The sequence below is a fragment of the Protobothrops mucrosquamatus genome, unplaced genomic scaffold, assembly GCF_001527695.2.
Source record: "Protobothrops mucrosquamatus isolate PMUCROS unplaced genomic scaffold, P.Mucros_1.0 scaffold2435, whole genome shotgun sequence".
In the NCBI taxonomy this organism is placed as follows: domain Eukaryota; kingdom Metazoa; phylum Chordata; class Lepidosauria; order Squamata; family Viperidae; genus Protobothrops; species Protobothrops mucrosquamatus.
This window is the reverse complement of record NW_015388507.1, coordinates 52,919-66,987: the sequence shown is the minus strand read 5'-3', so window position 1 is coordinate 66,987 and position 14,069 is coordinate 52,919. Positions and strand designations below refer to the sequence as shown.

At 45.3% G+C, this 14,069-nt stretch overlaps 1 protein-coding gene across 1 annotated transcript in view; it reads left to right on the top strand.

Annotated features, from left to right (window-relative positions):
* The window catches only part of LOC107295649, a 52,846-nt gene that overhangs the window by 5,328 nt on the left and 33,449 nt on the right, over positions 1-14,069 (top strand). Inside the window, 3 exon segments of the mRNA XM_015824970.2 lie at positions 8,371-8,459; positions 11,990-12,290; positions 13,375-13,513. Of these exon segments, the coding sequence (XP_015680456.2) occupies positions 8,371-8,459; positions 11,990-12,290; positions 13,375-13,513 (529 nt within the window).

Genomic DNA, 14,069 nt, shown 5'->3' with positions numbered 1-14,069 from the left:
CCTTCCTCTTTCCTTCCTTCTTTCCTTCCTTCCTCCTCCCTCCCTCCCTCCCTCCTTCCTTCCTCCTCCCTCTCCTTCCTTCCTTCCTCCCTCTCCCTCCTTCCTTCCTTTCCTTCCTTCCTTCCTTCCTCCCTCCCTCCTCCTTCCCTCCTCTCTCCCTCTCCCTTCTTCCTTCCTCTTTCCTTCCTTCTTTCCTTCCTCCTCCCTCCTTTTTCTCTCCCTCCATCCCTCCTTCTTCCTCCCTCCCTCCCTCCCTCCTTCTCCCTCATCTTGCCAGTCTCTCCTAAGGGGGGGTTCAAGGATCCAGGCAAAACTCAGGCAGCTCAAGGCCCAGGGACGGAGGGACCCTGGAGGATTGCAGGGGTTCTCTGGGGGTGGGCAGAGCCTTTGGGTCAGTTCACGAAGACCAAAGAAGAGCCTCCGTTCTTTGCCTGCTCTCTGTCACCTGCCCCATGCACAGGGGACATGTTAGCAGTCTGCCAGTATCTCAGGGGCTGCCCCAAAGAAGAGGGAGTCAAGCTATCCTCCAAAGCACCTGGAGGCAGGACAAGAAGCAACGGGTGGAAACTCATCAAGGAGAGAAGCAACCTGGAACTAAGGAGAAACTTCCTGACAGGGAGAATAATTAACCAGTGGAACTCCTTGCCTCCAGAAGCGGTGAATGCTCCAATACTGGAAGGTTTTAAGAAGAGACTGGACAGCCGTTTGTCCGAAATGGTATGGGGGTAGCAGGGGAATGGTCTAGACCAGGGGTAGGCAACCTTGGCTCTTTTATGACTTGTGGACTTCAACTCCCAGAATTCCTCAGCCAGCTTTCTGGGAGTTGAAGTCCACAAGCCATAAAAGAGCCAAGGTTGCCTACCCCTGGTCTAGATAGAAGACCCCCATTGTTGTTAGTTGAGAAGTTGTGTCCAACCCATCACAACCGCATGGACAACGTTCCTCCAGGCCTTCCTGTCCTCTACCATCTTCTGACCCCCATTATACATTCACTTTACTCTTCCAATCATTTAATCTATTGACCACCAGGAGGCATCAATGATCAATGAAACCAAAAATACTACCCAGGACCCACACTGTGCAAAAACAGAGAGGGTGTCACGTATGCCCCCTAACACAGGGGCAGGACGTCACCCAACCTCTGTATCTCTCTCCTTGAGAATCTAAAGGAAGGTGGACTGTGCGTACCATTCTGATAGAGCTTCAGAGAGAAGTTCCTCAAAGGTGAGCTTGATCAAGAAGCTCAAAGGTCTCTGAGTGTGGAAAACTACCTGTATCACCTGGACAGGACAACGGCATGCCTGGTGTCACCTGGAATCCAGTTCCAGGTGGGGATCCTTCCTTTTTTTACAAAGGAGCTTTGGGACTGAGTTAGTCCAGGAGCCTCAACTGTAGAGGAAGTGGAGTCCTTGGTGCTCTCTGAGCTTGGTTGTCTCCACGCAGACAAACCCCACGATGTCGCAGGGCTGGGTAACGAAACGTCTGCAAGGAAACCGCCAAGCTCAGAGAGCACCAAGGACCCCACAGAGCTAAAGAGATTCCCTTCTATGGGACCATGGGGACCAGCTAGTGCTGTGTAGAGCAATTCAGGCACTGAGAGCAGAACAGACACATCCAAGCCAGAATGGAAGGGATCTTGGAGATCTTCTAGTCCAGTGATGGCGAACCTTTTAGAGACCGAGTGCCCAAACTGTAACCCAAAACCCACTTATGTATCGTCGGGTGCCGGGTGGGCATGGCCCATTGGCTGGGTGTGGCCCATTGAGTGGGTGTGGCTGCGGTGGTAACGGCAGGCTGGGTGGGACTAAAAAGTTCAATCAATCAATTCCAACTTTGCAAGATCTTTTTTTTTCCCCAAGAAGTTGAAGTTGACTGATTGATTGAACCTTTTTTTTTTTTTTGCACACGGCAATGGAGGCCTAAAGCGAAAAGGTTTTATAAAACCCAGCTGAAGGCCTAGGACTGGGGCGATGGCGCGCGTGCCCACAGAGAGGGCTCTGAGTGCCGCCTCTGGCACCCGTGCCATAGGTTCGCCACCACGGTTCTAGTCCAACCCCCTGCCCATGCAGGAGTCCCTAGACCAGGGGTAGGCAACCTTGGCTCTTTTATGACTGGTGGACTTCAACTCCCAGAATTCCTGAGCCAGCCATGCTGAGAGGAAAGGGAGAGGTTTCCAAGCTGAGCCATGCTGGCTCAGGAATTCTGGGAGTTGAAGTCCACGAGTCATGAGGGGGCCACAGTTTCCCCATGCTGGCTCAGGAATTCTGGGAGTTGAAGTCCATGAAGGGGCCATAGTTCCCCCATGCTGGCTCAGGAATTCTGGGAGTTGAAGTCCACCAGTCATAAAAGAGCCAAGGTTGCCAACCCTTGCCCTATACTATTCTAAACAAATCACTAACCTTAAAAGCCTCAACTTTTGGAGACAAGCTGTTCTCCTGATTAATTGTTCTCACTGTCAGGAAATTTCTCCTTAGTTCTAAGTTGGATCTCTCCTTGATTAATTTCATCCATTACTTCTTGCCCTATCCTCATCTATAAAAATCCAGAATGTTTTTTTTTGCCTTACCGTGTCCATTTAATTTATCATGCATGAACAGAGATTTCCCAGTAAGCGCCCTTGAAATCCTGCAAGACAACTAGGATGTAAATCTAACCAGCTAAGCAACCAACCAGAAACCCAGGGGGATTCTCCAAAGGACCAGAGGGCAGGACGAGAAACAATGGTTGGAAACTGACCAAAGAGAGAAGCAACCTGGAATTAAGGAGAAACTTCCTGACAGTGAGGACTATTAACCAGTGCAACAGCTTCAGAAATTGTGAGCGCTCCATCACTGGAGGTTTTTAAGAAGAGGCTAGACAGTCACTTGTCTGAGACAGTATAGGTCAGTGATGGCGAACCTTTTAGAGACTGAGTGCCCAAAAACCGTCTCGCCCTTGCCCCACCCCCACCTCTCCTGCCCACAGGGCCACCCACCACCTCCACGGCCCGCCACAGCAGATCGGCCAGGCGGCCCATCAGCGTTATGGCAGCCAAGGCCTCTGTCTGCACCCCACAGCATCATCTGTACACGATGGGGCACGAGGGCGGAGTCTTGTCCCCGCTGCCCAGCTGCCATGTCCTTGGCTGCGTTGCTCCATGCAGGCTGCACCCAGGGCGACTCTCCTCCGGGGGGGCTGCTGGTGAGGAGGGGGCCACAAGGGGTGGCGGGGCTGGGGCAGTGGCATGCGTGTCCACAGAGAGGGTTCTGAGTGCTGCCTCTGGCACCCGTGCCATAGGTTCACCACCACTGGTATAGGTTCTCCTGCTTGAGCAGGGGGCTGGACTAGAAGACCTCCAAGGTCCCTTCCATTTCTATTCTATTCTATTCTATTCTATTCTATTCTATTCTATTCTATTCCATTCCATTCCATTCCATTCCATTCCATTCCATTCTATTCTATTCTATTCTATTCTATTCTATTCTATTCTATTCTATTCTATTCTATGTTCTGTTCATTTTTCTCACTGGGACCAAGGGGTGGGGGCTGGGAGGCAGGTGGCACTTCAAGACAGCCCATCAGGTCCTCTGAGGGAATCCCCTTCCCCTCAGTCCCTAATTCCAATCTCACATGTTGGCTGTTGCACTGGTGTGCAATCCCCACACTGACAAAATGACCCATTGCAGGTGTCCAGCTCCTCAGATCGATGCTCCAACACTGGATTTATTTTAAGAAGAGATTGGAAAACCATTGACCTGAATGTCCATGGAGATTCTCCGCCCTCCAGGTCCTGGTTGTCCCAAAGGTGCTTTTTCATGAGGCAACTGGACTTCCTTGTTCTTCTTTGAAGACGTTTCGCTTCTCGTCGAAGAAGCTTCTTCAGCTCTGACTGGATGGTGGAGGATGGACGGATTTATATTCCTTGGCAGTCACCTGCTCATTTGTCATCTTTTAGAGAAATTTTGTGGCTCAGGTGTGGTTGTGAGTTCCTGCACAGATTGTAATAACCTGTAGTTATTTATTGGTTTATGTCACGACGGTCACCGCAACAATTAAATAATAGGTGAGATGTAAATCTTATAAATATATATAACATGCAAAAACTGAAAGGTGTTTCTGAACAAATACCACCACCAGGAGCCAGCTGACTTATTACATTCAAGGAAGTTATTGCCTGACATTGACTTAACCAGGTCAGGTAAATATTGAGCAGGTGCCTTCCTACATCAACTTCTCTGTCGGCCTTGCAAGAAGGGTTCCCAAGACCAGAAGGCACTCCCATCTCCCAATCAACCAAGTCAGCTGTTCCACTGCTGTCCCCTATTGGAGGACCCAGATTCCTGTGTTCCTGAGTTGGATAGTCCACACAAACAGCAGAAGAGGGAGAAATAGGTGTATAAAATGTTTTATAGATGACACCAGTTAGATTAGCGAAAATGTTCAAAAATGTATCGAACATTTGTTGGAAATGTAAAGAAAAACCAGGCACTTACTATCACATCTGGTGGACATGTCCTAATGCGAAGAAATTCTGTTTTAAGATCCATACGTGGCTGGGAAAGATGACTAAAATACAGATAGAATTTAAACCGGAATTGTTTTTGCTAGGAATATTAGGATCTAACTATGGAAAAGAGAATGAATATTTAATATTACATGTATTGACAGCTGCGAGAATAGTATTTGCCCAATTTTGGAAAAATGAAAATTTACCACCAGATCAGATTATAATTATGAAAATTTTAGAACGTGCAGAAATGGACAGACTAACTTTAGAGATTAAAGAGAAATAAGATTCAGTTTACTTTAAAACAAGGGAAAAATTCTATCAACGGTTAGCAGCACGATAGAATGAGAATGGATTGTGAAATTTAATAGGATGAAGGATATTTTGGTGACTATAATTGTTTAGTATTATATTAACTAAGGTTATTTACTATTGTAAAGCTAACAAGATGAATGATATTTATAATAATAATAATAATGACAAAGTTGGAAGGGACCTTGGAGGTCATCTAGTCCAATCTCCTGCTCAGGCAGGAAACCCTATACCATTTCGGACAAATGGCTGTCCAGTTTCTTCTTAAAAACTTCCAGTGTTGGAGCATTCATCACTTCTGGAGGCAGGTTGTTCCACTGGTTAATTGTTCTCACTGTCAGGAAGTTTCTCCTTAGTTCTAGGTTGCTTCTCTCCTTGATTAGTTTCCATCGGTTGCGTCTTGTTCTGCCTTTGGGTGCTTTGGAGAATAGCTTGACTCCCTCTTCTTTGGGGCAGCCCCTGAGATACTGGAACGCTGCTATCATGTCCCCCCTCGTCCTTCTCTTCATGAAACTAGACATACCCAATTCCAGCAGCCGTTCCTTATAATATTTTAGCCTCCAGTCCCCTAATCATCTTTGTTGCTCTTCTCTGTACTCTTTCTAGAGTCTCAACATCTTTTTTACATTGCGGTGACCAAAACTGGATGCAGTATTCCAAGTGTGGCCTTACCAAGGCCTTGTAAAGTGGTACATTTATTGACTAAGCTTTATTTTTATGACTATTATTATTATTAGTGATTATAATTATTCAGTATTATATTAGCTATTTATTTAGTAGGATAAATGACACTTATTGGCTAACTTTTATTTTTTATGATGACGATTATTTTTTTGTGATTATAACTTTTTAGTATTATTTTAATTACGGTTATTTAACATTTGTACCCAGATGACAGTCTGCTTGCTAAAGCGATGAATTACTGTTGGGGGTTACCCCATTATTGTCTCTTTCCCTACCCTTATCCCAACCTCACTCCCCAGCCCCATCCAACACCCTTACCGATCTTACCCTTTCCCCACCCTTATAAAATCTAATAAAATATTTTTTTTAAAAAAAAGAAGAAGAAGAGGGAGAAATAGGCTAGCAGTTTCAGGCTCGTCTTTCTGCCAAAATATGAATATCGCCTTTCTTACACTTCCTTGTTCGCAGATCTTGAAAGTAGTTTAAGCAGGGAAATGAGATAAGGTGTATATTCCAAGGATAGTTTCTCCTTAAATAAATATTCTTGGGGAAATTAGAGACCGTGGCAAGCGAGGGAGGGAGGGAGGGATTAATTAATTAAAAAAACAACAACTCGGAGGGCAAACTCAATGGACTACTAGATCTTTTTCTGCCACCAGTTTTCTGTTTCTAAATGTGGTTTACATATGACAGCAAAGGTTTGATACATCGCATAAGGAAGGTCTTGCTGGCATCAATCAATCAAACAGAGCTGGAAGGGACCTTGGAGGTCATCTAGTCCAACCCCCTGCTCAGGCAGGAAACCCTATATACCATTTCAGACAAATGGCTGTCCAGTCTCTTCTTAAAAACTTCCAGTGTTGGAGCATCCACCGCTTCTGGAGGCAGGTTGTTCCACTGGTTAATTGTTCTAACTGTCAGGAAATTTCTCCTTAGTTCTAGGTTGCTTCTCTCCTTGGTCAGTTTCCATCCATTGCTTCTTGTCCTGCCTTCGGGTGACTTTGGAGAACAGCTTGACTCCCTCTTCTTTGGGGCAGCCCCTGAGATACTGGAAGGCTGCTATCATGTCCCCCCTCGTCCTTCTCTTCATTAAACTAGACATCCCCAATTCCAGCAACCGTTCCTTGTATGTTTTAGCCTCCAGTCCCCTGATCCTCTTTGTTGCTCTTCTCTGCACTCTTTCTAGAGTCTCAACATCTTTTTTACATCATGGTGACCAAAACTGGATGCAGGATTCCAAGTGTGGCCTGACCAAGGCCTTGTAAAGTGGTATTAACACTTCACGTGATCTTGATTCTCTCCCTCTGTTAATGCAGCCCAGCACTGTGTTGGCCTTTTTGGCAGCTGCAGCACACGGCTGGCTCCTATTTAGGTGATTGTCCACTAGGACTCCGAAGTCCCTCTCACAGTTACTACTATTGAGCAAGGTACCCCCTATACTGTGGCCTCACCAAGGCCTTGTAAAGAGTCCTTCGCTTACCTGCAGTTCTGGAAGCTTCCTTTGGAAGCCATCAAGTCCAGTCTCCTGTTCAATGGGTCACCTTCAAAAGATGGCATTTTGGCTGCTTTTTGAACACATCAGCGAACACTTTCAACATTTTCCTTAGTAAGGCACTTCAGTGTTATTTATTGCCAGGAAGTTTTTTTTCTAACTTTAATTTGGAAATATTCCTTCTTATGTTCTAGCGAGACTGGGGGCAAGCATTATGGTTCTCTCTAGCAACTGCAACTGCCCACTTGTGTTGACTTTGGACGTGTGGAGTATGCTTGGGTCTTGCAAAACCAACATTCCTATTGTTGCTTGCTCACAACAACGGGGTTGTTCTGATATTGAGATCAGTTGGCCTCTGCCAAGACGACCATTATATTCCTCTCAAGAGGATACTCAGCTTACGGAAGGAGCTGTGAAATTCCGTGAAATGTGGATTGTGTAACATGCCCACTGCCAACCACTTGTGGCAGATTTGAAACCTGGTCTTGATTGGGTCCCTGGTCTCAAGCACAGGCTCTGCCCCTTCCCATTGGCTGGCAGAGCTCTCCGGAGGAGGAGTTACCCCACACGAGGAAGGAAGTTTTAACGAGTCCTAAACAGAAAATTTTTCGATATTCTGGAGAAATCGCCGTTGGAAGAGAAGCAACTTTGAAAGCTCACCTCCGTTGGGTTTGCCAAATAAGAGACTTCAGGTGAGTTAAACAAAACCTGTGAAGTAATAATAAGAATAAAGTCGGAAGGGACCTCGGAGATCATCTAGTCCAACCCTCTGCTCAGGCAGGAAACCCTATATACCATTTCGGACAAATGGCTGTCCAGTCTCTTCTTAAAGACTTCCAGTGTTGGAGCATTCACCGCTTCTGGAGGCAGGTGGTTCCACTGGTTAATTGTCCTCACTGTTAGGAAGTTTCTCCTTAGTTCTAGGTTGCTTCTCTCCTTGATTAGTTTCCATCCGTTGCTTCTTCTCCTGCCTTCAGGCGCTTTGGAAAATAGTGAATGCCAAAGATCAGAACCACGGGCCTTCTCACCTTTGAACAGCTCACCTTAATGGACCTATGTAAGAGTAGAGCAGGTGAGGAAAGGCAGAGGAACAATTTCAGGAATGCTCTTGGGAGAGTGGCCAAATTTTTAAAGTTCCCCCCAACCGTCTTTTGCAGGGGTCTCCAAACTTGGCCCTTTTATGACTTGTGGACTTCAACTCCCAGAATTCCTCAGCCAGCTTTGCTGGCTGAGGAATTCTGGGAGTTGAAGTCCACAAGTCATAAAAGGGCCAAGTTTGAAGACCCCTGCTCTTTTGGGTCCTATGCTCAGGTGTGTTGAGTAGGGGAAGCCAGCTCCTCATCGTCCCTACGTGGCATTACCCCACCTTTCCTATCTCTCCCTTCCTTGCTTGCAGGATGATGCTCTTCGTCTGGGGGTGTCTGCTGGCCGTGACCCTCTTGGCAGACCCTACAGCAGCTCAGAGTTGCAGGCCTCCACCTGGAGGTAAGAACTCCCGGAAAACCTGTGTGTGTGTGGATACCAGTGTAGTCCTGGCCATCTCAATATCCCAATATCTTAGTCTTCTTGTACCTTCACATACCCAGCACACCACCTCAAATGCATTTGAGGCCATACATGGTTGCTTGAAGGACCGGGAGACCCCTGAACCTCAGTGGAACCTGTGGTCTGCTGCACGGCCGTTGTGAGATGCCCTTGGAAGCAATGAGAATTAAACACTCAAGCACCCAGTTTGTGAGAAACATACAAGCTGAAGTCTCGGCTTCTAAGGACACCTCACAATGGCCGCACAGCAGACCACAGATTCCACTGACGTTCAGGGATCTTCTGGCCCTTGTTCTCTCTGTTTTTCTATCTCTCGCACCCACACGCTTCAAAACATCTGGGCAGCCCCTGGAGAGACCGGCTGAGGATCAAGCCTATAGATAAGGAATAGAATATATAACTGAAATAGAGTAAGAATGTATTTTTTGGAATAACGTGTTTATTTTAGGTACGATAATTATTTTGCAATGGAATGAGAACAAGGAAATGGATTGTGATAACGGAAGATACGATATTAGTAAAGGAGGAGGCATTAGAATAGAAAACAGAATATATTTGGGAAATGTAATAGAGTAATTGTTGGAATAATATGTTTATCTTAAGACAGTATAATCATTATGTTATGAAAGGAGGGAAATTAGGGATGCCCCAAACGTAAATAATATACCTAGTTAAGGCTAAATTGGAATACGGTAATTGGAAGTTAATAAAGCTTAAAAACAGGATTTGCATAGGTAAAATGCCATTGATAATTTTACTGACTGTTTGAATTTTATTTAGAAATGTATTATTTTGAATATGTTACATTAACTGAGAGAAAATAGAGAGGGAACTTTTAAGGGGCAAAGTTGAGTTGTATATTTATGATTTTGTGTGTGTGTTTTTTTGGGGTTTTTTTTTTGGATAACCGATTATCCCATCACCACGCTGGTTCCTAAGCACCTGGATGTAAAAACTGAAAAATTAATAACACTTATATATATATATTTTAAAAAGCCTAGAGACCAGGAGTCTTCAAACTTGGCCACTTTAAGACTTGGGGACTTCAACTCCACAAGTCCACAGGGCTGGCTGAGGAATTCTGGGAGTTGAAGTCCACAAGCCTTAAAGTGGCCAAGTTTGAAGACCCCTGCTATAGACTGTAAACTGGGAGGGATGGTGTGGTTAATTGCTCACAGCACCTCAAGGAAAATGGAGGTTTGCCCTCCTGAGTCTGACTTTTAGAGACCGAGTGCCCCAAAACTGCCCCCCACCCCCGTCCCCACTCCGCCCTGCCCACTGGGCCACCCACCACCTCCACGGCCCGCCACAGATCACCCAGGCAGCCCAGCAGCGCCATAGCAGCCATGCCCTCCGCCCCTGCCCTGCAGCATATCTGCGCGCAACGGGGCGCAAGGGCGGAGTCTTGGCTCCGCTGCCCAGCTACCATGTCCTTGGCTCCGCGCCCAGGGGCAACTCTCCTCTGGGGGGGCTGCTGGTGAGGAGGGGGCTGTGGGAGGAGGCGGGGCTGGGAAGACGGTGCGTGTGCCCACAGAGAGGGCTCCGAGTGCCACCTCTGGCACCCGTGCCAGAGGTTCGCCACCACTGACCTACATGGTCTCCAGTCAAACAAAATCGTGCACGGATCGTGTTATCTTTTTTTTTTTTAATTGAAGTTTTATTAATAATACAAAATTAAAAACACATTGGACATAGATATGACGTCACTGGTTCCATACATCTTCCGTCACTTTACAGTAACATTAGTACTCATATAGACATATCGTTCTTCTTTTAAATATACATTTGTCTATAATCTATATTTTATTCTAACACTATACATTCGTCTTGGCTGCCCTCTTGTTATCGATCCAATCGTAAAATTGTTCCCAGATTTTATAATACTTAGTTTCACTTTTATCCTTGAGTTCCAATGTGAGTCTATCCATTTCTGCGCAATTGAGGATTTTCAATAATATTTCCTCTTCGGTTAGAATATCTTTCTCTTTCCATTTTTGAGCGAAGGCTATTCGTGCCGCCGTTACTATATGCAATAATAAATAATTTGTATCTTTCTTGTATTTTCTTTCTATAATTCCCAGTAGGAAAATTTCCGGTTTGGCCTCTATATCTATTATCAGGATTTCTTCCAGCCATTTCTTTAATAAATTCCAAAATTTTTGTGCCTGTGTGTATTTCCACCACATATGATAGTAATTCCCAACGGTTTCTCCACACTTCCAACATATCGGGGATTTCCCCTTATTCATTCGTGCTAATCTTGTGGGAGGGAGGTGCCACAAGATTAGCACGATGGCGAACCTTTTAGAGACCAAGTGCCCAAACTGCAACCCAAAACCCACTTATGCATCGTCCGGTGCCGGGTGGGCGTGGCCCATTGGGTGGGCGTGGCTGCGGTGGTAACGGAAGACTGGGTGGGACTAAAAAGTTCAATCAATCAATTCCAACTTTGCAAGATCTTTTTTTTCCCGCGAGAAGTTGAAATTGACTGAACCTTTTTTTTTTTTTGCACACGGCGGCGGAGGCCTAAATCGAAAAGGTTTTATAAAACCCAGCTGAAGGCCTAGGATTGGGGCGACGGCGCGTGTGCCCACAGAGAGGGCTCTGAGTGCCACCTCTGGCACCCGTGCCATAGGTTCGCCACCACTGTTATAGAGGTTTTCCTTACAGGAGGTTGCCAAAGTAATTTTTAGGTTTCACGGATCATGTTATCTAAAGTGGGTAAATCTCGCCCGTCAGGATAAAAACCTGATAAAGGGCTGCTCATTTGAAGTCACATTGAATCTAATGTGATGCTGTGCAGTTCTTCTCTTACCAATTTGCTCCAAAATAGGGAAGGAGGGAGGGAAAAAGTTCCTCCCCCAATAGCCAAGAAATGTAGCATAGAACTCAGCTGGCTTCCTTCCACCCCTTTCCCAGCCTTCAAACTCACCCCCCAGTCTCCCCCCAAAGGGTGCCCTCATGGCTTAGCACAGTGGTTCTCAACCTTTTTAATGCCGTGACCCCAACCAGTTGTAAGTCGAGGACTAAACCGGTTGTAAGTCGAGGACTAAACCGGTCGTAAGTCGAGGACTAAACCGGTCGTAAGTCAAGGACTACCCAACCGGTCGTAAGTCGAGGACTTTCCCTGCCCAGGAGCGCCGCGCATGCGTGGTTCTGCCCCCTGCGCCGGCCGAGGCGTAGCTGGCAAGCGGCAGAGATGGAGCAGGCCGACCACCAGCTGGCCCAGCCCAAGGGAGGTAAGGCACCCGCCGGAAAAGGGAAAAAAAATGGCAGACAAAAAAAATGGCGGATAAAAAAAATGGTGGACAGCCTTGCTTGGCGACCCCCATGAAATGGTCGATCGACCCCAAATGGGGTCCCGACCCACAGGTTGAGAACCACTGGCTTAGCACCTTCCCTTGTCTCTGAAGGCAATGGGTCCCCTGCTGCCCATCCCCCTTCCAGGTCTCCTCCGTTCTCTCCTGCAGATGTAAAGATGAAGAACCTGGCCTTGGGAAAGCCGGCCTTCCAGTCCTCCATCTACCCTAATCAGATCGTTGGCTCAGCAGAGAAAGCCGTGGATGGGAATTGCAACGGGAACTGGTCCCAGGGCTCCTGCATCCTCACCAAGCAGGAGGAACAGCCGTGGTGGTTCGTGGACCTGGAGGACTCTTACAACATCTTCTGGGTGGTGGTGAAAAACCGTGAAGACTGCTGTGCTGAAAGAATCCACCAAGTCGAGGTCCACGTGGGAGACTCTCTGGAAAACCACGCAAGGTCCAATCCTATGTAAGTTGCTCTGAGACAGCTGTCGCCAGGTGTTTGGTGCTTCCAGGGGTTTTGGGCCCTCCAAAGGTTTGCGGATGACCACGCATAGAATTCACAGCCAGTGTGGGCGATTTTGGGGTGCTGTTGGGTAGGAGGAACTTTGGCCTGGGGACCAAGATGTCAGGACTCCCTTGGTGTGGAGATTATGAGATGACCTCCCTCCTTGCTCCCCCACGAGACGGGAAAAGACCCGTCTTTGCACAGATGCCAGGCATTAACCTGGATCTCGGAGTCCTAGTGGACAATCACTTAGATATGAGCCAGCCATCTATTTCTTATTTCTATTCTATCATTATTCCATTCCATTCCATATTCTATTCTATTCTATTCTATTCTATTCTATTCTATTCTATTCTATTCTATTCTATTCTATTCCTTATTCAATTCCTTATTCTATTCCTTATTCTATTCCATTCCATTCCTATATTCTATTCTATTCTATTCCATTCCATATTTTCTATTCTATTCTATTCTATTCTATTCTATTCTATTCTATTCTATTCTATTCTATTCTATTCTATTCTATTCCATATTTTCTATTCTATTCTATTCCATTCCATTCCATTCCTATATTCTATTCTATTCCATTCCATATTTTCTATTCTATTCTATTCTATTCCATTCTATTTTATTCCATTCCATATATTCTATTCTATTCTATTCTATTCTATTCTATTCTATTCTATTCTATTCTATTCTATTCTATTCTATTCTATTCTATTCTATTCTAATTTATTTCTATTTTATTCTATCATTGTTCCATTCCATATTCTATTCCATTCCATATTCTATTCTATTCTATTCTATTCTATTCTATTCTATTCTATTCTATTCTATTCTATTCTATTCTATTCTATTCTATTCTCCAACTGAACTATTTTTTCCAATTAATTGGAATATTACAGGCAAAATGGAGGCAGAACACAAGAGAAAGCAGAGCACAGGAGAGCTGGGGGGGCTGTGTTCTCAGGGTGAGGGTGGGGTGACCGGCAGGTGGGGGCCAGGAGGGGGCTGCTCTCCTAACGTGACCTCTCTTGCCCCACAGCTGTGGGATTATCCAGAACACCAGCCCGGGCTCCATCACCACCATCTACTGCAACGGGAAGCGAGGCCGCTTCGTCAGTGTCCACCAGCCTAGATTTAGCAGCTTGGCTGTCTGTGAAGTGGAGGTCTACGGCACTCAGTAGAGCAGCCACACCCTGTTCTGTGGACGGTCAGCGCTCCTCCAGAATGCCGATTGCTCTCCAAAGAAATCCAAATAAACTGCCTCTGGGCTCTTAAGACGCATTCCTGGCTTCCTCTGGTCATTCTTTGGTAAAAAGGGAGGCTCTTGCGCCCTCTCAGTTCATTCCCTGTTCTCCAGGTATAAATATGAAATAAAATAATACTAATTAAAAATAAATAAATAAATAAATAAATAAATAAATAAATAAATAAATAAATAAATAAATAAATAAATAAATAAATAATAAATAATAATAATAATAATAATAATAATAATAATAATAATAATAATAATAATAATAATAATAATTTATTTATTTATTTATTTATTTTACAAAATTTATATGCCGCCCTTCTCCCATGGGACTCAGGGCGGCTCACAGCATGTTAAAACAATATACAGAATTACCCCTTCTAAAAACCAATTAAAATCCAAATATTAGTGGCTGTGACTATTTAAAATCATTAAAAATTATCCCTATTTAAAATTCACCCTAGGTCAGGCCCGCTTGTTGA